Source organism: Grampus griseus (genome assembly GCF_964374135.1).
Source record: "Grampus griseus genome assembly, chromosome: 13".
NCBI lineage: Eukaryota > Metazoa > Chordata > Mammalia > Artiodactyla > Delphinidae > Grampus > Grampus griseus.
The window spans coordinates 10164995-10187170 of NC_139007.1; the positions used below are offsets into that span (position 1 = coordinate 10164995).

General features: G+C 44.1%; 1 protein-coding gene across 2 annotated transcripts in view; it reads left to right on the forward strand.

Moving 5' to 3' along the window:
• CD109 (CD109 molecule) overlaps positions 1-22176 on the forward strand; it is a 180585-nt gene that overhangs the window by 22626 nt on the left and 135783 nt on the right. For both annotated transcript variants that reach the window (XM_082668521.1, XM_082668520.1), the window contains exons 4-5: positions 2028-2258; positions 8229-8354. In XM_082668521.1, coding sequence (XP_082524647.1) covers positions 2028-2258; positions 8229-8354 — 357 coding nt within the window. The remainder of the gene's footprint in view (positions 1-2027; positions 2259-8228; positions 8355-22176) is intronic.

Sequence of the window (22176 nt, forward strand, 5' to 3'; positions counted from 1 at the left end):
TTTCCTGCTGACCACTGTATTGGTGGTTTGTTACGTTTTCTTCATATTCTTATCCATGTTGCTGGCTTTTTGGTGGCTGCTATTTCTGGAACATCTCCTTGGAGCTCTCTGTGGACAACTCTTATGTGCAAAAAGGAGGCAGAACGTTAGTTTCAGAATCTCAGGTTTATGAATATGAAAATGAACTAAAATTCAGGTGTGCTAGTGATCGATTCTTGTGGAACCTGTTATCCCCAAACTTTGGTGTGACACAGCCATAAACTTTTATTATTTCCCACAGTTTCTGTGGGTCAGGAATTTGCGAGCCATGTCGTCGAGCAGTTCTGAGCTGCCGATGTCATCTGAAGGCTTCACCAGGCCTGGGGGTCCTCAGTAAGGTTGCTCTTCACGTGGCTGGCAGGTGGGTGGTGGCTATTGGCTTCTGTTCCTCCCACTGTGGGCCTCTCACAGGCCTCTTGAGTGTCCTTATCACATGGCAGCTGACTTCCCCCAGAGCGAGGAATCCAAGAAAGAGAGACCCAGGCAGAGCTATCCTGTTAATGACACAGCCTCATTCTACTCTTGAGAGGCGAGTCACTGGGAAATTATGCTCTACCTTTTTTTTTTTCTTTTTAAATTAATTTTTATTGGACTATAGTTGCTTTACAATGTTGTGTTAGTTTCTACTGTACAGCAAAGTGACTCAGCTGTACATATACATATATCCTCTTTTTTAGATTTCTTTCCCATTTAGGTCACCATAGAGCACTGAGTAGGGTCTCCTGTGCTGCACAGTAGGTTCTCATTGGTTATCTATTTTATACATAGTATCAATAGTGTATATATGTCCATTCCCATCTCCCAATTCATCCCACCTCCCCCCTTTCCCCCTTGGTATCCATACATTTGTTCTCTACATCTGTCTCTTTCTTCTTTGTAAATAAGATCGTCTATACCAGTTTTTTTCAGATTTCACATGTATGTGTTAAGGTATGATATTTGTTTTTCTCTTTCTGACTTATTTCACTTTTTATGACAGTCTCTAGGTCCATGCACATCTCTACAAATGACCCAATTTTTTTTTTACTTTTTATGGCTGAGTAATATTCCATTGTATATACGTGCCACATCTTCTTAATCCATTCGTCTGTCGATGGGCATTTAGGTTGCTTCTATGACCTGGCTATAGTAAATAGTGCTGCAATGAACATTGGGGTGCGTGTGTCTTTGTGAATCGTGGTTTTCTCTGGGTATATGCCCAGGAGAGGGGCTCTGACTTTTGAAGGGAGGAGGGTCAGAGAAACTTCGGACATATTTTAAAACCATCACATGAATGCTCTTGTTAGAGTAGTATGTAGTTCATCCCGGGTTTGAATCTCAGCCAGTGACCTGGAGCAACTTCCTTTACTCTTCCAAGCCCCAGGTCCCTGGTGTGCAAGCTGGTATTAGTTAGAGCACCCACCGGAAGGATTGTCGTGGGGTAGAATGACACGGTGCACGTAGGCTGAGTGTGGCTTCTGGTCTGTTCATGCTAGAAGGGAGGATTTCCACTAGTGACAGAAACAGTGAAACAACGGTACCATCAAACTTACCAGGGCTGTGACACGATGCACAAGATGCAGGAGGAGAGTGCATCCTAGGACAGGTGAGAGGTCCTGGAGAGGGTATGGCAAGAACAAAGCCTGTGCAAATGTGCCTTTCACCCGAGGCACGGAGGAGAAGGGTATTGTGACCCACAGTGACTGTCAGTGCGGAAGAGTTTGTGCTTGGGATAGGAAGTGACAAGGTGACTGCTGACAGAGCTGTGGGACGTGGTTCCTGCAGTCCAGGAACCCTGTGGTTTAACTGGAGAGCAAACTCCAGGATGTCGAAAGAGAGAAAACAAATTGTTTAATTTTGGTGGTTAGGAGGAGGGATGCATTTTTCAACGTCGTGATTACTTTTGATAATACTATGTATTTAAAATTTCAATTCTCACTTACAGTTAAAAACCTTTTTGAGGTAAAACAATGAGACTTTGATACATCTGATGTCTTTTTTTCCCCCAGCTACCTCTGAACAGTGGTGATGAGATTTATGAGCTCCATGTCACTGGACGTGCCCAGGATGAGATTTTATTCTCGAATAGTACGCGCTTATCATTTGAGACCAAGAGAATGACTGTCTTCATTCAAACAGACAAGCCCCTGTATAAACCAAAGCAAGAAGTGAAGTTTCGTGTTGTTACACTCTTCTCAGATTTTAAGCCGTACAAAACCTCTTTAAACATTCTAATTAAGGTGAGTGCCAGACAGAAATAAAGCTGGGGGTTCAAAACCGTCTCACTGAAGCTCTCTTGGAAGTTCTGCTCACCTTGTTGGTACTGGGATGTCTTAGGATTCACGTGGCTAAGCTTCCCTCCCAAAGTGGGATGGTTTCTCTAGGAAGGGGGATGGTACAGCACTGGGTTAAGGGCTTAGGCTCCAGAGTCAAGCCTGCTTGGGTTCCGGTCCTGGCTTCTTCATTGATTAATTCATTTGTCAAACATTTATTAAACTTCTGTGTCCTCGATACAGAAGGTGAGTCCCTGCTTAAATCGACTTTTCATTCCAGTGGGTAGTGGACAGACAATAAATAAACATACAGATATATACAAAAAGAGTGTGTGTGTGTGTGTGTGTGTGTGTGTGTGTGTGTGAGAGAGAGAGAGAGAGAGAGAGAGAGAGAGTGTTTGTGTTTGCTGTTTTCTATAGGGTTGTTAGAGAAGTCCTATTTGAACAGAGACCTATAGGAAATAAAAGAATGAGCCTCCACAAACAGAGGGAATAGCATATGCAAAGGCCCTGAGGTGGAAACTTGTTAGGTGCATTGGGGGAACAAGCTTGCAGTGCACTGTTGCCCAGGAAGTGAGGGGACAGATATTAGGGAGATAAGATCAGGTACAGGTAGGTCAGCTGGATGAGGGGCTATACAGGATTTTCTCGGCTCTGATATGGACTTTGGATTTTACTGTGAGTGAAATGAAAATTCACTGGAGAATTCTGAGGAGAGGCATGATGTGATCTGAGTTAACATTTTAAAAGGATCACTCTCTGCTCTAAGAAGAAGAGGTGCTAGCTCTGTGACCTTGAGGAAATTAATCAACCTCTCTGAGCCTCGGTTTCCTTATTTGTAAAATGTGTAAAAATAACACCTTGTAAAGGTTTTTGTGAGGATTATGTGATATGATTCAAGTAAAGCATTTAGAACTGTGCCTGGCACATAGAACATACTCACTAAACATTAGCTATTGTTGTACTAAGAGCCCCTCTGGCAGGAAATCATTTGGCCTCCTCTGCCTGAGTACTCTGGGCTCTGGAGGCAGCATGGTTGGCAAACTGAGTGCTTCCAGTGAGGGCCAAGCTGGAGGCAACTGACATCCGGCTGGACCTGGTTTTCTACATTTAAGCTGAGGAGAGTATTAGACCTTTGACCAATGACATAGAAATAGGGTGACCAGTTTGCTGGGACTCTCTTGATTTTAGTACTGGAAAATTCCCTCAGTCCCAGGACATTGGTTGGCATGGACATATATACACTACCAAATGTAAAATAGATAGCTGGTGGGAAGTAGCCACATAGCACAGGGAGATCAGCTCGGTGCTTTGTGACCACCTAGAGGGGGGGATAGGGAGGGTGGGAGGGAGACGCAAGAGGGAGGAGATATGGGGATGTATGTATATGTATAGTTGATTCACTTTGTTATACAGCAGAAACTAACACACCATTGTAAAGCAATTATACTGCAATCAAGATGTTAAAAACAAAAAAGAAGATGTGGCACAGGAAAAAAAATGTTCTGAGGAATAACAGAATGGAAGGCAAATTTAGGCTTTTTAGTTCAGTATCTTCCTATTCTTAGTTTTTGTTGTTGTTATGAGCTAAACAAACACACAAACAAAAATCAAGCAAACGTGTACATATAACTTCAAGCCAAGATGTGTTTATAGCAACTATCACATTGGTTGGCAGGTTTCTTGAATGGAACTGGTATTATTTCAGAGTCAGCAGCTCTGTGAACGTCTGCCTTTGCTGTGTTGGAATAAAGCAGGTCGCCGTAGGGAATAGCATTTCTAAATTCATGGAACTCTCTGAGCAGTTTAGGGATGCCATTCATACTGTCCTTCAACGTTTATCCACAAATACTGAGCACTTACTAGATGCTCTGTGTAAATGGAGGATTTACAAGTGACTGTCTGCCTGTGTCTGGTGGTTACAGTCGATCTGCCTCTTTCTGTCTCAGGCGAATAAAAATCAGCCCTGGATCAATTGCCTGTTGTAAGCGTTAACCCAGAACGAACCCTGCTGATTGTGATTTGTGGATTCTTTGGGTTCCTCTCTCCGATTTTGGACTTGGCCTGTCACATCTGGCTTTCCCAGAAGTGCACAGAGAGCCCTTCCCCTTGCTATTTCTGGTCCTGAGGGATCCCGCTGGCATGGCGGCTGGGTGGTCCCCTTGGCCAGGGCGGGAGAGTTCTACCCGGAACCCACTGTGTTTGGGACCAGTGAGTGAATGCACATGTGGGTGCCGTACTCACCACAGGACTCATGGGTCAGAGCAGTGATGTGAATACCCACACCCTGCGCTCCTCCATCTGAAAAGAGCCCTTTGGGCCAGGGTTCACCAGACTGGGATGTTTTCTTTTTCTACATCTTTCAGTATGGGACAGGTGGTTTCTTAGAAAAACTTCCCAGAGAAAAGTGGGACTGTAGTGTAAAGAGAGCGCCTGACTTGGATGAAATTGTACTCTCTAGCACAGCGCCACCTGCAGGCAAGTGTGGAGAAGGCATCTGGGAACTACAGGAGGCCCGCTTTTTGGGGCCCATCTTGCCCAGCCAAGAATGACTGACTGTAGGATGTGGCTAAAATATTGACCATCATAGCATGTTCAGGCATGTTCAGTGTTGTTTTGGGATCATTGGGTGTTTTCCCTGACCCAGTAACTGACCTTCTCAGGAAGCAAAGGGGCTTCAGGACCTTTTTATGGTGGAATAAACCTCTTCCCCTAATTCTGGCTTTCTGCAGCCAGTCTGTCCTTACACTATGGAAATAAGTGTCTCCAACGTGTGATGTCAGCTGGCACGCTGTTTTCTACCCTGGCTGCCTTCCTGAGAAGTTGTTGCTCCTGGTATAGGTGAGTGATCTTGTGGGCACAGCTGCTAGCTTGGGGTCTGCCCTGTGCCCGTGCTCTGACACTTTGGCCTGGAGCAGTGGTGGCACCTTATTTAAGTGATTTGATGTCTTTAATTCTGCATGCTAGGCACACACCTTGTGCGTAATCCAGGACTCTGGGGACTGGCAGAAATATTTGCCTTCTCCAGCCAGGGAGTTTATTGCTTGAGGTGGCTGACACAGGCCACCTCAAGGAGGGGCCACTTTCCCAGTGTCTCCAGCCACGTGGCTGTTCAGGCTGTGACAGGGGCACTGTTCATATCCTACTTGGCTGTCCTGTGTGCATCCCAGTAGCAGGTGACCACATGCAAATGCTGGGCTCTGCTGTGATGCCACCATGCGTCGCCTGTTCAAATCCTCATGTGCTCTGTAAGGACTTCTGGCATTTCTACATTCTCTGTCTCTTCCTTGTGGGTGATATGCCCAGGTCCAAGACAGGCTTGGGAAACGAGGGATTTATCTCATTCACTCCCAGCCCTGCATATCCTCCAGGTCATCGAAGACTTCAGTTTGGATTTCCTTTGTTTGTAGGGTTGTGGGAGAAATGTGTACCTTCACCAAAATAAGACATCGGCGGACTATGTACATTTCTCTCCCTACATTTTAAGTGACACTGGGAATTATTATTATCATTTTTTATTTTTGTCAGTGTGATGGAAGAAAAATGGCCTTTCATTGTTTTCATTTGCATTCCCTTAATTCTCAGACACAGCATATATTTATTAGCTCTTTGTATTTCTTCATTTGTTTTTGATCCTTTGAGCTCCGTAGCCATCCCAGTCTTGACAGGGGCAGGAGAGCCAGCTCTGACTGCACTGCCTGCCCCAGGGCTTGCCAAGGATGGTGACCTGCTTACTCTTGACCCGCTTGTGGTCTTTGGTATTTTAAAAATTTATTTATTTATTTTTGACTGCGTTGGGTCTTAGTTGCTGCACGCGGGCTTTCTCTAGTTGAGGCGAACGGGGGCTACTCTTTGTTGCGGTGCGCAGGCTTCTCATTGCGGTGGCTTCTCTTGTTGCGGAGCACGGGCTCCAGGTGCATGGGCTCAGTAGTTGTGGCTTTCAGGTTCAGTAGTTGTGGCTCACGGGCTCTAGAGCGCAGGCTCAGTAGTTGTGGCGCACGGGCTTAGTTGCTCCGCGGCATGTGGGATCTTCCCGGACCAGGGATCGAACCCGTGTGCCCTGCACTGGCAGGCGGATTCTTAACCACTGCGCCACCAGGGTAGCCCCCTGGTCTTTGGTTTTAACAATTAGTTTCTGCCTTCCTAGACCACTTCCTACTCAGTTCTCAGCATTGTACTTACCCCGACTTACACAGTCTCCCCCGCTTGCAGAGGGAGGTTTCCTCTGACTTCTAATAACCACGCCAACCCACTACCTTGAGTCAGAGGATAGAGATTAGGAATCAGGGATGGTGGTGGGATGAATTGGGAGACTGGGATTGACATATATACACTGTGTGTATAAAATGGATAACTAATAAGAACCTGCTGTATAAAAAAATAAATAAAATAAAATTCAAAAAAAAAAAAAAAGAATCAGGGAAAAAATTTGATCCCAGAGTTCATAATCCAGGGAACAAAGAAACACCAAAACCAAAAAGTAACAATGGGGCTTCCCTGGTGGCGCAGTGGTTGAGAGTTCACCTGCCGATGCAGGGGACGCGGGTTCGTGTCCTGGTCCGGGAAGATCCCACATGCCGCGGAGCGGCTGGGCCCGTGAGCCATGGCCGCTGAGCCTGCGTGTCCGGAGCCTGTACTCCGCAACGGGAGAGGCCACAGCGGTGAGAGGCCCGCGTACTGCAAAAAAAAAAAAAAAGTAACAATGACAAAAAACACCAAAAAACCCAGATAACAAATGATAACCTTAAACAGTAGTACATGTTAGGGGGGTAAACTCCGGGCGCATTGGGGTTTCTCCAGGGAGTGGCCACTTCTGCCTCTTGGAGGCACGTGTAGAAGGCAGGAAGTTGGAGCTTATTTCACCATTTGGACAAGGAAGGAAGGGCCTTCAATGCAGCAATGGTAGAGGCCTAGGTGCATGGGCGTTTGGGGCGAACTGCAAACAAGTCTGTATGTTTGGAGGAAGATGTGCGTAGAAATGTAGATGGGGTCCGCTGACTAAGTCTTGTAGACTACGCAGACGAGTGTAGATCTCATTCTGCTGGCAAACAGAAGTCATCGTCACCTGGTGGTCTGATATACTGGTCATAGCGAGTGTTTGCTCATCGCTTGTAATTTGCCAGGAACGGTGTCTGGTGTTTCAGCCACTTTGCCCCAGCCACAGGTTGGTGTCTGGCAGTGGGGAAGATGTATTGGAGGGGCGAGACTGGAGGAGAGAGGTTAGTTGCGATAGTTAGAAAATGGTGGCTGGACGTGAGATGTTAAAGGGACAGAGTTGACAGGGCTGGGATGGGATTGGTCGGAGGCAGCGTGCTCTGGGAGAGCCTGGGAAGACTCAGGTGTTCTTCATGCATCCCCTTGGTTAAGCACCCCCATGACACAACTTTTGTTGAGTCAAAAGACACGTGGGTTTGAATCCTGAGTTCCATCATGTGTTGGTGCTGTGATATTGGACCAGCTGTTTGTGGTTGAGGGCTTACCTAACCCCTCTGGGCGCCCCTTTTCTCAGCTGTAATGGGAGGATAATCCTGTGCTGTAGGGGAATCCTAGTGACTGAATGACGTGTGAGTGGTGGTGATAAGGCAGAGTGCCTTTGATACAGGGGCCTGTTATCCCTACAGCGGGGTTTTCTCTCAGCAACACCACCAGCAGCAGCATAGGTCTGGTGACGTACACGTTGTAGTGTTTCATGTAGAAGGAAGTACGTGCCAAGATTTAAAAGGTGGAGCAGAGTAAAGATGCTCTCAGGAGAATATGAGAAAAGAAGTAATTTTTATTCATCGTCTTTGGTAGTATAGAGCTGACATTTCCCAAGAACTCCCTCTGTCCCACACTTTGCATGTGCCTGGGAGGACTGCAGGGCCGTATTCGTAACTAGGTTGGACCCACATCAGACGGGGGGTTTTATGTCGTTAACATGCATGGTTTTCGTTGTAGGATCCCAAGTCAAATTTGATCCAACAGTGGCTGTCAGAACAAAGTGATCTTGGAGTCGTTTCCAAAACTTTCCAGTTATCTTCCCATCCAATGCTTGGTGACTGGTCCATCCAAGTTCAAGTGAATGTGAGTATAAATACATTTTGAGGGGGAATGTTAAAATGTTTTAAATAGGTCCGGTGGGGAAAATATCTCTGAAGTCATTTATTTAGTGAACAGAAAAACATTAATCTGAGTATCTCGATAATTTAAGTGGTTTTATTTTTAATTTACTTTTGTTAGCAATGGGTTAGCCTGTGTTATAACATATTAGAGTTTTAATCATTGTTGTCTTTTTATATATGCAATGTTTGAAGGTTAAGACATTTCACATTTTAGTATAAAGCTGATTAAATATTTATTGTATTTAGTTATTGCACACATTGAGTATTTTAAAACTAAGTAATGAGTACATAGCAATTATTTGGCAAATCTTATGTCTCAGAGTAATGACTTCTGATGAGAGATTGGTCTAACCTACTTTATCTTTGTTTTAAAAACTCTAGTGACCTTTAGGTCTTTAATCCATTTTGAGTTTATTTTTGTATATGGTGTTAGGGAGTGTTCTAATTTCATAAGGCCAGACACTATAAAACTCTTAGAGGAAAACATAGGCAGAACACTCTATGACATAAATCACAGCAAGATGCTTTTTGACCCACCTCCTAGAGGAATGGAAATAAAACCAAAAATAAACAAATGGGACCTAATGAAACTTAAAAGCTTTTGCACAGCAAAGGAAACCATAAACAAGATGAAGACACACCCCTCAAAATGGGAGAAAATACTTGCACACGAATCAACGGACAGAGGATTAATCTCCCAAATATACAAGCAGCTCATGCAGCCAACAAACTCATGAAAGGATGCTCAACATCGCTAATCATTAGAGAAATGCAAATCAAAACCACGATGAGGTATCACCTCACACTGGTCAGAATGGCCATCATCAAAAAATCTACAAACAATAAATGCTGGAGAGGGTGTGGAGAAAAGGGAAGCCCCTTGCACTGTTGGTGGGAATGTAAATTGATACAGCCACTATGGAGAACAGTATGGAGGGTCCTTAAAAAACTAAAAATAGAATTACCGTATGATCCAGCAATCCCAATACTGGGCATATACCCCGAGAAAACCATAATTCAAAAAGAGTCATGTACCACAATGTTCATTGCAGCACTATTTACAATAGCCAGGACATGGAAGCAACCTAAGTGTCCATTGACAGATGAATGGATAAAGAAGATGTGGCACATATATATAATGGAATATTACTCAGCCATAAAAAGAAATGAAACTGAGTTATTTGTAGCGAGGTGGATGGACCTAGTGTCTGTCATACAGAGTGAAGTAAGTCAGAAAGAGAAAAACAAATACCATATGCTAACACATATATATGGAATCTAAAAAAAAAAAAAGGTTCTGACGAACCTAGGGGTGGGACAGGAATAAAGACACAGACGTAGAGAATGGACTTGAGGACACGGGGAGGGGTAAGGGTAAGCTGGGACAAAGTGGCAGAGTGGCATGGACATATATACACTACCAAATGTAAAATAGATAGCTAGTGGGAAGCAGCCGCATAGCACAGGGAGATCAGCTCGGTGCTTTGTGACCACGTGGAGGGGTGGGATAGGGAGGGTGGGAGGGAGACGCAAGAGGAAAGAGATATGGGGATATATGTATACATATAGCTGATTCACTGTGTTATACAGCAGAAACTAACACACCATTGTAAAGCAATTATAGTCCAATAAAGATGTTAAAAGCAAAAGCAAAAACAACCACAAAACTCTAGTGACCGTAACAGCTACATCAGTCTTCTGCTCCCCTATGCTTCGTTCTGCCCAGCTCCCCCGCTTACTTCCTGTATTTGCTGCCAACTTCCATGGCTCCGAGGTCTAACAGGGCAGGGGCACTAGAACGCCCTCCGTGTCTCCGCCTCGGGTTTTTTCTGGTGCATCATTCTGTGGTGTTTGAAGATTCATTGAATATTTCTAATTTTTTGTTTGGCATTTATTAAAATGTATATACATGAGAGCTTTAAAAATTCTATTAGAACAGGGCTTCTCACTTTTGACATTACGGTAAAAAATTCTTTGTTGCGGGGATGTCCTGTGCAGTGTGGGACGTTTAGCAGCATCTCTGACCTTAACCCACTAAATGCCAGTAGCAGCTGTCCCCTCCCTCCAAGTCGTGACAACCAGAGATGTCTCCAGATGTCACCAAGTGTCCCCTTCGAAAAATGTCCTCTCCCTCCTCCTTCGAGAGCCACTTAGTCATTCATTAGTGGGTGGCCTGAGGTAAGATAAAAGTACCAAGTACCTAATAAATTAAAACTTAAAAAATTTTCCTTTAGTTAGCATTTTCGGGGGCCACATTTTAAAAGCAGAACTAGGTCCCCTTAGCACATGTTTTTTGAGCGTCTGCATGAAGACGAGGATCACGCTGGGCTCGTGGAGAGTTTGTGCCACAGAGGAAGTGAGAAAGCGTACAAGGAGTTATGGGGGCTGAGAGCGGGGGTGATGAACGCCGGGGGGACCAGACATTGGAGCTTGTAGAAAAGGTGGACAGAGTAGGTGTTTGTGAGACGTAGGAGAGAGGAGGGTTTGTGTCGAGGCAGGGAAAGTGGAGGAGAGCCCCGGGGTCTGGGGACTGGGGAGAACGGAGGGATTGGAGCACGTCGAGGATGCTGGGAGCTGCAGATTAGGAGGCATGTTGTGAGTTTTAAGGAGTTAGGACTTTATTCTCTGTTCCCACGTTTTGATTTCATTATCATTTCCCCAGGAATCAGCTGTTTGTCCATCCATCCATCCATCTATCCATTCATCCATCCACCCGTCCATCCCTCCATCTACCATCCTCCATCAAATATGTGTTGAGGGCTTACAGTGCGGTGATAGGATACCAGGAAGCCTAACACCTGATCTCTGTCTTCAAAGACTATTGTGGGGAGGTGACAATTATGACAAAGTTAAGTGACACAAGGGTGACAGAAGAACACGAGGTGGTGCAATAGCAGAGGACTTGTGAGGCGCTCAGTCAGTGAGGCCCGTCGGGTGCCTCCAAGGAGCGAGTCTCACTCAGGCTGCCTGGGGATAAAGGTGGTCTGTTGTCAGCATGAGCGCCTGTGCTTTGGGGCCAGCGGCTTCCTCTGTCCTTGTGGTCAGCCCCATTCCCCTCGCTTCTCTCCAGCCTCTAGGGTGTTCTCTGGTCCAGATCTGGACTGAGCGCACTGGCTTAGCCTAATAACCATGTCCTCAGAGTACTACAAGCAAGCCTCTGCATGGGTGGCTGGCAGCCCGCGGATGGGTCACTGGGTCAGATGTCCATCGCTGGCCCATTCCGAGGCCACCTCTGCACAGTGACCAGGTCTCAGCCTTGTGGGTAGCAGCCTCTCTGGGATTCCTTTGTTCAGTGAGTGGTACACAGAATAGGTACCAGAGGAGAGAGGAGACTAGAATAGTAGAGAAAGGCTGGGAGATGTGAGACTGCAGGGTGAAAGAATTACCGGATTTCTCATGTAGTAGTTTGTGGACTTGACCTCTCCTATTGCTTTAATAGGAAAAAAAGATAAATGCTCTTAAGGAAATTCAAGTGCTTGAAAAATTAAAAAAAATTCACAAAATCTGGTCCTTGCCCACCTCTTTGGCCTTGTTAAGGGCCACCCTTACCCTTGAACTCTACGCTTTAGATGTATTATTCCTTAAGTTTCTTAAACTCGCCAGTCCGTCCTGTCCCAGAGCCTTCCACGCAGGCTGCTCCCTCTGCCTGGAGCCCTGTTTTTCTGCTGTTTTTCTAGCTCCTTGCTTTTGTCCTCAGGCATTGTCTTTGATGGCCTAGCGCCTCTGGACGTTTGCGTAGCACACTGTGCTTCTCTTGGTCCATTCCTGTCGCTTGATTGGCAGGACCTGATAGGCAGAGTCTTGTTCCCCTGTGTCTTGGAGACTTAGCGCGGTTCTTTGCACAAGGTAGAAGTCAGTACTTGTTAAATGAATGCGTGAAAGCTATACCATAGTCATTGGTCTTGAACTAAATGTAATGTCCCCTTTTCCACATTCTATAAACTTCTTTATCTTTTTTAAAAATATATATATTTTTTATTGAAGTATAGTTGATTTACAATGTTGTGCCAGTCTCTTGATCACTTTTTTGTTTTTTTCGGTACGCGGGCCTCTCACTGCTCTGGCCTCTCCCGTTGCGGAGCACAGGCTCCGGACACGCAGGCTCAGAGGCCATGGCTCACGGGCGCAGCCGCTCCGCGGCATGTGGGATCTTCCCGGACCGGGGCACGAACTCGTGTCCCCTGCATCGGTAGGCGGACTCTCAACCACTGCGCCACCAGGGAAGCCCCAAACATCTTTATCTTTTTGAAGACAGGCATATTGATCAGGAACTTATTAGTGGTGATATTATGTTTTTTCCTTCCAGCTTTACTGAGATATAATTGACAAATAAAATTGTAAGATATTTAAAGTGTACAATGTGATGATTTAATATACATATACATTGTAAAAGGAGCCTCCCTATGTGATACAATGTGAAGGCACACAACTAAGGGAAAATAAGCCCCGTTATTAAAAAAAAAAAAAAAAAAAAGACTCCTCCAATGGCCACCAGAGGTCAGTATAGTCAAAGAAATGTTATGACAAGCAGACTGGATCCAGCCTTTGTCTCTGGTTTATCTTTCCTTGACTCCTGCACAGCATTCAAGGACTCTATATTGCTTATTATTAAACTCTTTTCCTTTTAGCTGTGAATAATTATTATGGAGGAAATATATTTATCATTTAAACAGTCCACCATTATAGACCATATTTTTATTTTCCCAAGGCAGTGACCATGCTTAGTATAAATTTTAGGGAGGGGAAAAAATTATTTTCAGGAGACTGTTTTGAAATCCCATTTTGTCTCTAGAAAAAATATGGCCTGATTTTAGTATTACTACTGAAGGACAATGTATACAGGACTTACCAGAGCTTTGATTTGTAGTGACACGCAGATAATCAGAGTGGCATTATTATAAAGCAAGTCTTGATGATTATTATTTTTAAGCCCTCTTAAAGTTAGTAAAATTTAGTAAGAACTCTGACTTTTTTGTGTGCTATTTATGCATATACTTAATCTATATGATTGCATCGGATGGGACTTATTCTTTGCTGCTTTGGGGACAATTACCGTCCCTGCCGGCTCTCCCACACTTTGGTCCCTTCCACGTCTCCAGGCCCTTTTCCATCAGTTCTCCCTTAACTTTCTGGAGCACCAGACCCTCCCTGCAGAGGGAAGGGGTTTATTTTAGCCATAATACCCCTCCACAGACACGTGTTTTACAGAGTTGTTATAGGTCAAGTGGGGAAATGTGCTCTAAGTTGATAATCATCTTACAAATACACCTTGGGAAGGTGATTTGTTTTAAAAGTCAGGCATCGCTTGTATTTTCATTTTTTGTAGTATTTCTCTAGTTGCCTTATCTCTTGACTGGTATCCTTGGTTCTCCCAAATAGTTGCAAATGTTTTTTTTTTTTCTCCCTATTTTTTAAATTGTGGTAAAATATACATAACAGGAGATTTACTGTCTTAACTCTTTTAAAGTGTACAGTTCAGTGGTATTAAATACATTCACAATGTTTTGCAACAATGTTGTGCACCATCCATGTCCAGAACTCTTTTCATCTTGCAAAACTGAAACTCTGTACCTATGAAGCAATAACTGCGTGTTTCCCTCCTTCCAGCCCTACCCTCACGTCCCTGGCACCCATCGTTCTACTTTCTGTCTGTATGATTTTGACTACTCGAAGTACCTCATAGAAGTGGACTCATAGAGTGTATGTCTTTTTGTGACTTTATTCCACTTAGTTTAACGTCTTCAAGGCTCATCCAGGTTATAGCACGCGTCAGAATTTCCTTCCCTTTTTAAGGCTGGTGCATCTTCTGTTGTGTGTATATTCCGGATTTAGTTGCAAATTTTCTGGCATCTTTGATTATAAATTGTATTCCAGGTTACTAGAAGGCAGTTTTAGAGGTTCTTTAAAAGAGAGGCTGGCGCTGGTGTCTGAGCACCAGGCTCCCAGGAGGCAGGAGGGATCTTACCACACTGCCCTCTCCCTTGGGCAGCCTCGGCTGGCCCAGAGTTTCAGGTCTCTGGGCGACTCAAGCATCGGTGTCACATTCCTCTGAGGACCCGAAGGAAGAGCACTGAGAGAGCCCTGCTTCTGGATATCGCAGCCCTGCACCTTCCTTCCTTGGGAGCAGACAGCGTGTCTTTCCTCCCAGAGTGGCTGGTACAGCTCCCGCTGCTGGGACTTAGCCGTGGTTCCCACGCACCCGTGTGCCTGGGAACCCGCCGATGGCAGCTCTCGTTCAAGTTGCGCAGCCCAGCGCCCCGCTCCCAGACGGCAAGTCCGTATCGCAGGCAGCGACCCAGGAGTTTGCATTTTACATTAGCACTCTAGGAAATCCTATTTGTTTTCAGGACCACGATTTGAGAAGTGCTGCTGTGTGCCCACAGCTAGGCATCTTTGGGTTCTGTCTCTTCCAGTGAGAGGCGGTGGTGGGTAGTGGAAAAGGCACGCCCCTGATTCGTTCTTGGAACTCCCTGGTGGTGAGACGGAGCTGCTCACTTGACCCCTCTAGGTGAGTAGCTCCGCACGGCCCCCTGGCAGCCTAGACTTTCTAACGCAGATTTGGGGTCACGGTCTCAATTTTTACAGCAGCCCTTCTGGAGATCTGGGTACACAGCCTGCGTAGGAACCCCTGAACCAGACGACCTCTCAGTCTCTTCTGGCTGCAGCTGACCGCAGTTTCTCAGCCCTTGTTTTGATCTTAGGCCAGTGTTGGGCTGGCAGATGAGAAATAGAAGGTAGAAAGCGTGATAGCCCCGAGGCCTGAGATGACTTTTTCGGAGCCCTGTGTGCTAGTTTGTGGGTGTAAAATTGTTGTGTAGTTCAGAGGCAGTCTGCACTGAATTGTCCCTTTGTTTGTAACGATGACGTCTCCTTTCTCCTGAGCTAGTTGTTGTGGAACGTCAGGTAGAGGAGCACTGCGTGGCTTTTTGTAGCCTTTCAGATGCTCCTTATCTATCTTTCTGCTCAGCTGTTCCCTGGTCAGTTTGCTTCTGCTGTCAGGGTTTTTCTGAAGCCATCGTCCTTTGCAAAAGAGCACACATTCGTTTGGACAGTTCTTGAGCTTGGAACGCTCCACAAGTGGCATCTGGTGATCGCCTGGCAGGTGATCACGGCTGAACAGAGCATGGAGCCGCCTGTGACAGGTCAGCAAACAGTGCATCTTCTCTGGAACGTGGATGTGGCTTCCAAAATCCTTTTGCTAGCCTATGCTTGAAAGAAGGTTGCTTTTGGGGGGAAAGACCGTAAGTTCTTGCTTGCATGTGCAGTGAAGAAAGGAAGGAGGAGTTAGTTTTAGAATTTGGATTTTTTAGAGCATGTCAGCTGGTGGAGGCTAGCACTTCATTCTCCGTTCTTCCATAGGTCCTTCTACCCAGCACCTCTACAGCACTTACTGATCCGTGTAGGCTTTTCTTTCCTTTTTCGGTGTGTTAAGGTATACATGAAATTTACCGTCTTAGCCGTTTTTAAGTGTGTAGTTCAGTAGCATCAAATACATTCACATTGTTGTACAAACATCACCGCCATCAATTTCCAGAATTCGTTTCATCTTTCCAAACCGTGATTAGTGTAGCTTAACAGAATATGACTGCCTTACTTATTAGACTGTGAGTTCCTGGAAGACTCAAGTTCTTTCTTTTTAATTGAAGTATAGTTGATTTATAATACTGTGTTAATTTAGGGTGTGCAGCATAGTGATTTGTCTTTTTTTCAGATTATATTTCATTATAGGTTATTTCAAGATATTGGGTAAAATTTCCTGTGATATACAGTAAATCCTTGTTGCTTGTCTATTTTTTTTTTTTTTTTTTTGTGCGGTACGTGGGCCTCTCACTGCTGTGGCCTCTCCCGCTGCGGAGCACAGGCTCCGGACGCGCAGGCTCAGCGGCCACGGCTCACGGGCCCAGCCACTCCGCGGCACGTGGGATCCTCCTGGACCGGGGCACGAACCCGTGTCCCCTGCATTGGGAGGCGGACTCTCAACCACTGCGCCACCAGGGAAGCCCTGCTTGTCTATTTTGTGTATAGTAGTTTGTGTCTGTTAATCCCATACTCCTAATTTATCCCTCCCCCCTCCACCTTTCCCCTTTGGTAGCCATAAGTTTGTTTTCTATGTCTGTGAGTGTGTTTCTGTTTTGTATACAGATTCATTTGTATTATTTTTCAGATTCCACATACGAGTGATATCATAGTATTTATCTTTCTCTGACCTAGTTCACTAAGCATAATATTCTCTAGGTCCATCCACGTTACTGAAAATGGAATTTCGTTCTTTTTTTACAGCTAAGTAGTATTCTGTTTTATACACACACACACACACACACACACACACACACACACACACACATCACATCTTCTTAAGCCAGTCATCTGTTGATGGGCACTTGGGGTGCATCCGTAAGACAAGAGTTCTGTGTGATTAATTTCCACATTTATTCTGTCCTGTTGTAGGAACTCAGTTATGCTTGCGGGATGAAAGAATGAGTGAATGGAGTGATTGAACAGTTTATCCTAGACTGTTGCTACTGGTCATTGTATCCTTTGTGACGCTCTATGACCTATAGTCCCAGTCTTCTATATGAGACTACAACTTAGTAGAGATATGTTCATATATTTTCATTCTGAGGTTACGTGCAATATATAGCTGTGTACTTGGGGCACCTGTGAGCCAGTAGGAAACAGGTCTTTTGGATTAATATTCTGGACTTTCTGACTTTGAAGATTAAAAAAGATTTCAGTCAAGAACTGAATATCCTGGTCTCTTGTGAAATTCAAGATGCACGCGCAAGTTTTGTGCCGTATTATTCCTGTGACTTTATTGGGTCGTTGGATCTGCTAATTGTCAGTCCCTGGGGGCACGCATTTAATTAAATTCTGGCTCCAAGCTAATATATGTCAGGAGTTCCTTGTCTTGTTCTTTCCCTCCAGAAGCTACCCTAGGGCTGCCCTTCCTTTCACATGTCCCTTACCGACCCCTCTCTTCAGTCAGAAAACTTTGGTATCGGATTTTAGCGTGTCCTGATCATCGGTGAAATGGGGAGTCTGAGAAGTCCGTCAGCGCATCTCACAGGGTTTTGGTGCTGGAGAGGATCTTAGAGGTAACCCAGACTCATCTCCTCCTTTGATGGAGGAAGAATCTTAGTGACCTGGTTGGGCTCAGGTGGTGTTATGGTAGGGTTAGGGCTAGAAGCTAGATTTCCTGATACTTTTCAGCTCTAGAACGTTAAATTGTTTAATATGTGCTGCAATTGCTCTTTTAAGACAGTCACTTTTTTGGTTGAACATAGATGTCAACAGGGCTGTCTGGATGCATTGGTGGGGAGGGTGCCCACCTCTGTCACATGATTTTCGGTTGCCACACGTGTCACTCCCTCATACATTGCATTGTTTTCAAAATGTCTCAGATTCTGAACACAACAGCCAGGACTTTGAATTGAGGGTTTGAGCCTAGGAGACTCATGTTACAGCATATGCATTGCCTGGTAGGGAACTATGTAGTATCCATTAGTGTATTTACTAAAGATTAGCTCGCTGTCACCTGGCAGACTGTATAATCTTGGTATTATGAGCCATAAGATTAATTTTTTTTTTTTTAGTTCTATGACTTTAATTTTTTCTTTTTAGAGTTGGATCTCTTTTTTTAAATTGAAGTATAGTTGATTTACAATGCTGTGTTTGTTTCAGGTGTCAGCACAGTGATTCAGTTATGTATACGTATATATCCATTTTTGCAGATTCTTTTCCATTATAGGCTATTACAAAATATTGAATATATTTCCCTGTGCTATATAGTAGGTCCTTGTTGTTTATCTGTTTTCTATATAGTAGTGTGTATCTGTTAATCATGAACTCCTAATTTATCCCCCCCATTTTCCCCTTTGGTAACAATAAGTTTACTTTCTATGTCTGTGAATCTGTAAGAAGATTAATTTTTAAAAGAACTTTTTGTTTGAGGTAGAGTCTCAGAAAGTACAGAGATGTCCTGGACACCCTTTATGCAGTGGATCCAATTATTTTATCTTATTATTGTACAACCTCAAAGGCAGCAACTTGATACTCATGTGATGTGTGTGTAGTCCTGTATGATGCTTGTCAGTGACACAGAGGAGATCTGTAACTCACTGGACTCCAACTGCTGGCGGCAGCACACTGGGTACCAAGGTGGAGCCTGAAATGAGTACTGAGGCGCTGGGTGGAGTAAGAAAAGGAGAAATGAGCAGCAGATGGAATTATTTTGCCTCAAGGGTGCCTTTCCCATTCAGTACAAAGCTATAGCTACACTTCTGCTTTTTCCTCTTGCTTGAATTTGGTGCCTAAGAAAGCTGGTCATGTTGCATGTCTTTGAAGACCTCAATTCTTTGCACTTTCAGTAGCAACAGAGAGGGTTAAATGAGCGATTTTTGTTTGTTTTTAAAGAGAGCATGCTTCTCGTTCATACTTTTCTACTAAGGAAACCAGTTTGTCCCTTGTACAACATAATGTATTTGGTGCTGCAGATGGTGAAACTTCTTAGGGTGTGAATGTGCTTGTGGCATAGGATGCCTGCACCAGGCTCCTTCCACCCGGAGCCCTGTGTCACAGACAATATAGTCTGTGTCTTGGTTGTTGGTTAGATCCATTCTTCCCAAGTCCTCTCACTATGAGTAATTATCGGGTATAGAACAACTTCAGTTCTTCGGATGTTTAGCTCCAGTCTTGATGGGTACCAGGATATTTGTGATTCTTTCTAATGAGGGAAGGGATTCAGGAAAATGCTATCTTCTGGGGAGATTCTGGTTTCTCCATCCTCACTCTCAGTAGATAATCTCCCTTTCTACTTTGTAAAGAAAACACATGTCATCAGATAGGAGTTTCTTTAAATTTCTCTGCCACATTTACAGATCTATCTTGTCTGCACCCATCTCATGCTTATCCTTTTCTTTTACAGAAAAGATATAATTCTTCATATCTAAGACCAAAACCTTGATCTCTTCACGGGCTTTTTTATCCTGCTTTCTCAAAAACCTTACAGTCTCCCAAAGACCACGCTGGAAACCTCAAAATCTCAAAAGATATACTGAAGCATATTAAAAAAATTTGAGTTTATTTGAGGAGAAATCGATTGGAATTGGCGGTGCCAAACTGGAAGTGGTTGGAGAGTCCCCTCAGACAAGAGGTGGAGAGACTTTATAGAGAAAAGGTGGAAGCAAAGAAAGGACATCATAGATCGTCCATAGCTTAAAGCCTAGGTGACTGTTTCTGATTGGTTGTCCTTAGCATTTTGATTTCATAACCGTGAGGCATCCATAGGCTTAGATCCTGGTTTGTTTACGTAGGGCACCCACAGCGTGAGAGCCCCATCAGTCCAATGGCCTCCTTACTTAATTAACTTAAACTATGGGTCACTTGGCAAATGGCTGTGCCTCCTCAGGGTAGTCTGAAGGTTATTTCAGGTTCTTGCAGGAGATGCTGTACAATAACTGAGGCTAATGTGATGAGCCTCCGGTATCAGAACCAGCCTGGGGACAAAATTCAATGCGTTCATTCATTAATACATACATTCATTCAACAAACCTTGAAAGCATGTTGAATTAGGTGCTGTGCCCCCAGTGACTTCATAGTCTGTTTCCGGTGATGGGCACAAAGCAGATAATTATAGTATACTGTGTTAAGTAAAGTGATAGAGTGATACACAGGGTATTATGGGAGAGAAGGGGCTCTAACCCAGCACGGGGAGAGGCGATCAAGAAAAGGTCCCTGGTGGAGGCTGAACCCAGATAAAGGAGTCCAGGATGTTCTGTAGAACATTCAGGTGGAGGTGTCCCGAAGGTGGATTTGAGTCTGAATCTCCAGCTTGAGGGATGGCCAGAGATAAAGGTTTAAGAGTGTTTAGCGTGGAGATGACAGTTAACACCATGAGCATTGATGAGCTCACTTATCAAGAGCATTGGGTTCCGGATGCGAAGGGCCAACATTTCAAGATCAGAAAAGAAAGGACCGTTAACGCAACAAGTCAGAAAGATAAGAGTACCAGGAGAACAGAAGATGTGACAGTGTTTACAGACTGAATGAAGGGGAGGAGACTAACCAGAGAGACGGAAAATCCAGGAATTGTCAGGGATGACTGGTAATGTAGGAGGCAGGAAGGGAGAATTTTATTTCAAATGTAAACTAATGTAACTACTTGTTTGTTAAATAATTGCCTAAAAGTTGGTTTTAAGGCTGTTGAAAGGAGGCCCAAACAAATTAGTTGATTTTCCACGTTTGCCAAAGCTAGCACTTTTTATTCAGTCTAGTACATGTTATTTGAGAACTTTTTTGGTATCAGGCAGTCTGTTAGGTTGGCAACTCAAGGGATAAACTATGAAGGATAAAACCACGGTGTAACATGGACCTGGCTCTCAAAGAACTTGCAGCGAGATAAGCCATGTACCTAAATATTCAGGATACAGGGTGAAAAGTGACAAAGAAAGGAGGACTAAAGTGCATGGAGGCATAGAGATTACTTTTAAATTGGGGATCCAGAGAAGCAGTAATAGTTGAGCCAAGTCTTGGAAGATGGGCAGAGGTGGAAGTGTGTGTAAGTCAAGTATAGGGGAGAGTGAGAGAAGGAGCACAGTGCATGAAACTCCAGGGCACTGTCAGCCTTGCAGTATTGCACTGGACTGTGTCTGCTCCCTCTCTAGACTGAACTTCTGATGCTGAGAACTGTAATTAACCTTTACAGAGCCTCACGTGGTGTTTTACATGCAGTACTCACTTGGTGTTTGCTATATGAACTGAACTTGAGGAACAGACATCATCGTTGTTAAATTGCTTATTCCACAGCCTTACCTGTGCTTTACCTCACTTGTAAAGCAAAAAGTAATTTAAAGACTAGAATTCTTTTTTTAATATTTATTTTATTTTTATGTATTTATTCATTGGGTTGCGTCGGGTCTTAGTTGCGGCATCTTTTTGTTGTCATGCGTGGGCTCCAGAGCACGCAGGCTCAGTAGTTGCGGTGCATGGGCTTACTTGCCCTGTGGCATGTGGGATCTTAGCTCCCCGACCAGGGATTGAACCTGCGTCCCCTGCATTGGAAGCCAGATTCTTAACCACTGGACCACCAGGGAAGTCCCACGACTAGAATTCTTACGTTATCAGTAAAACAGATATTAAAGGTAGATTGCCTTCTTGATTTAATTTTTGAGGATGACAAATCAGAACTTATAAATGAATCAAAGACATGTAATTTATAACATTCCTTTATATGACATGAAAACACTTTAAGATAGAAGTGACAAATGTGGAGATTCTTAAAGACTGATCAACACAGTTTCTTTGGGATCTACTTTATTTATTTTATTTTTTATTTTTATAATTATTATTTATTTACTTGGTTGCACCGGGTCTTAGTTGTGGCAGGTGGGCTCCTTAGTTGTGGCATTCATGTGGGATCTAGTTCCCTGACCAGGGATCGAACCTGGGCCACCAGGGAAGTCCCAAGGAGGCGCTTGATGGTTTGGGCCAATACTTTGGGATCTACTTTAAATGCCAACACTGAAGCCAGGTTTTAGACAATTATTTTGTTGGCATATAAATAGTTATATTTGTCTTATACTTTGAAATGAACTGTATCCTTCTTTTAGGATTAAAAAATAGTTTGCTGGTGTACAGTTTATTTATTAAAATTTTATTTACTTTTTATTGAGGTATAGTTGATTTATACCATCATGTTAGTTTAGGTGACGTACAGTTACTTTAGGTTAAACAAGTATGATTTTAAAAAAAAAGCCAATATCTTGTAGCTGCATCTGTGTATTTGC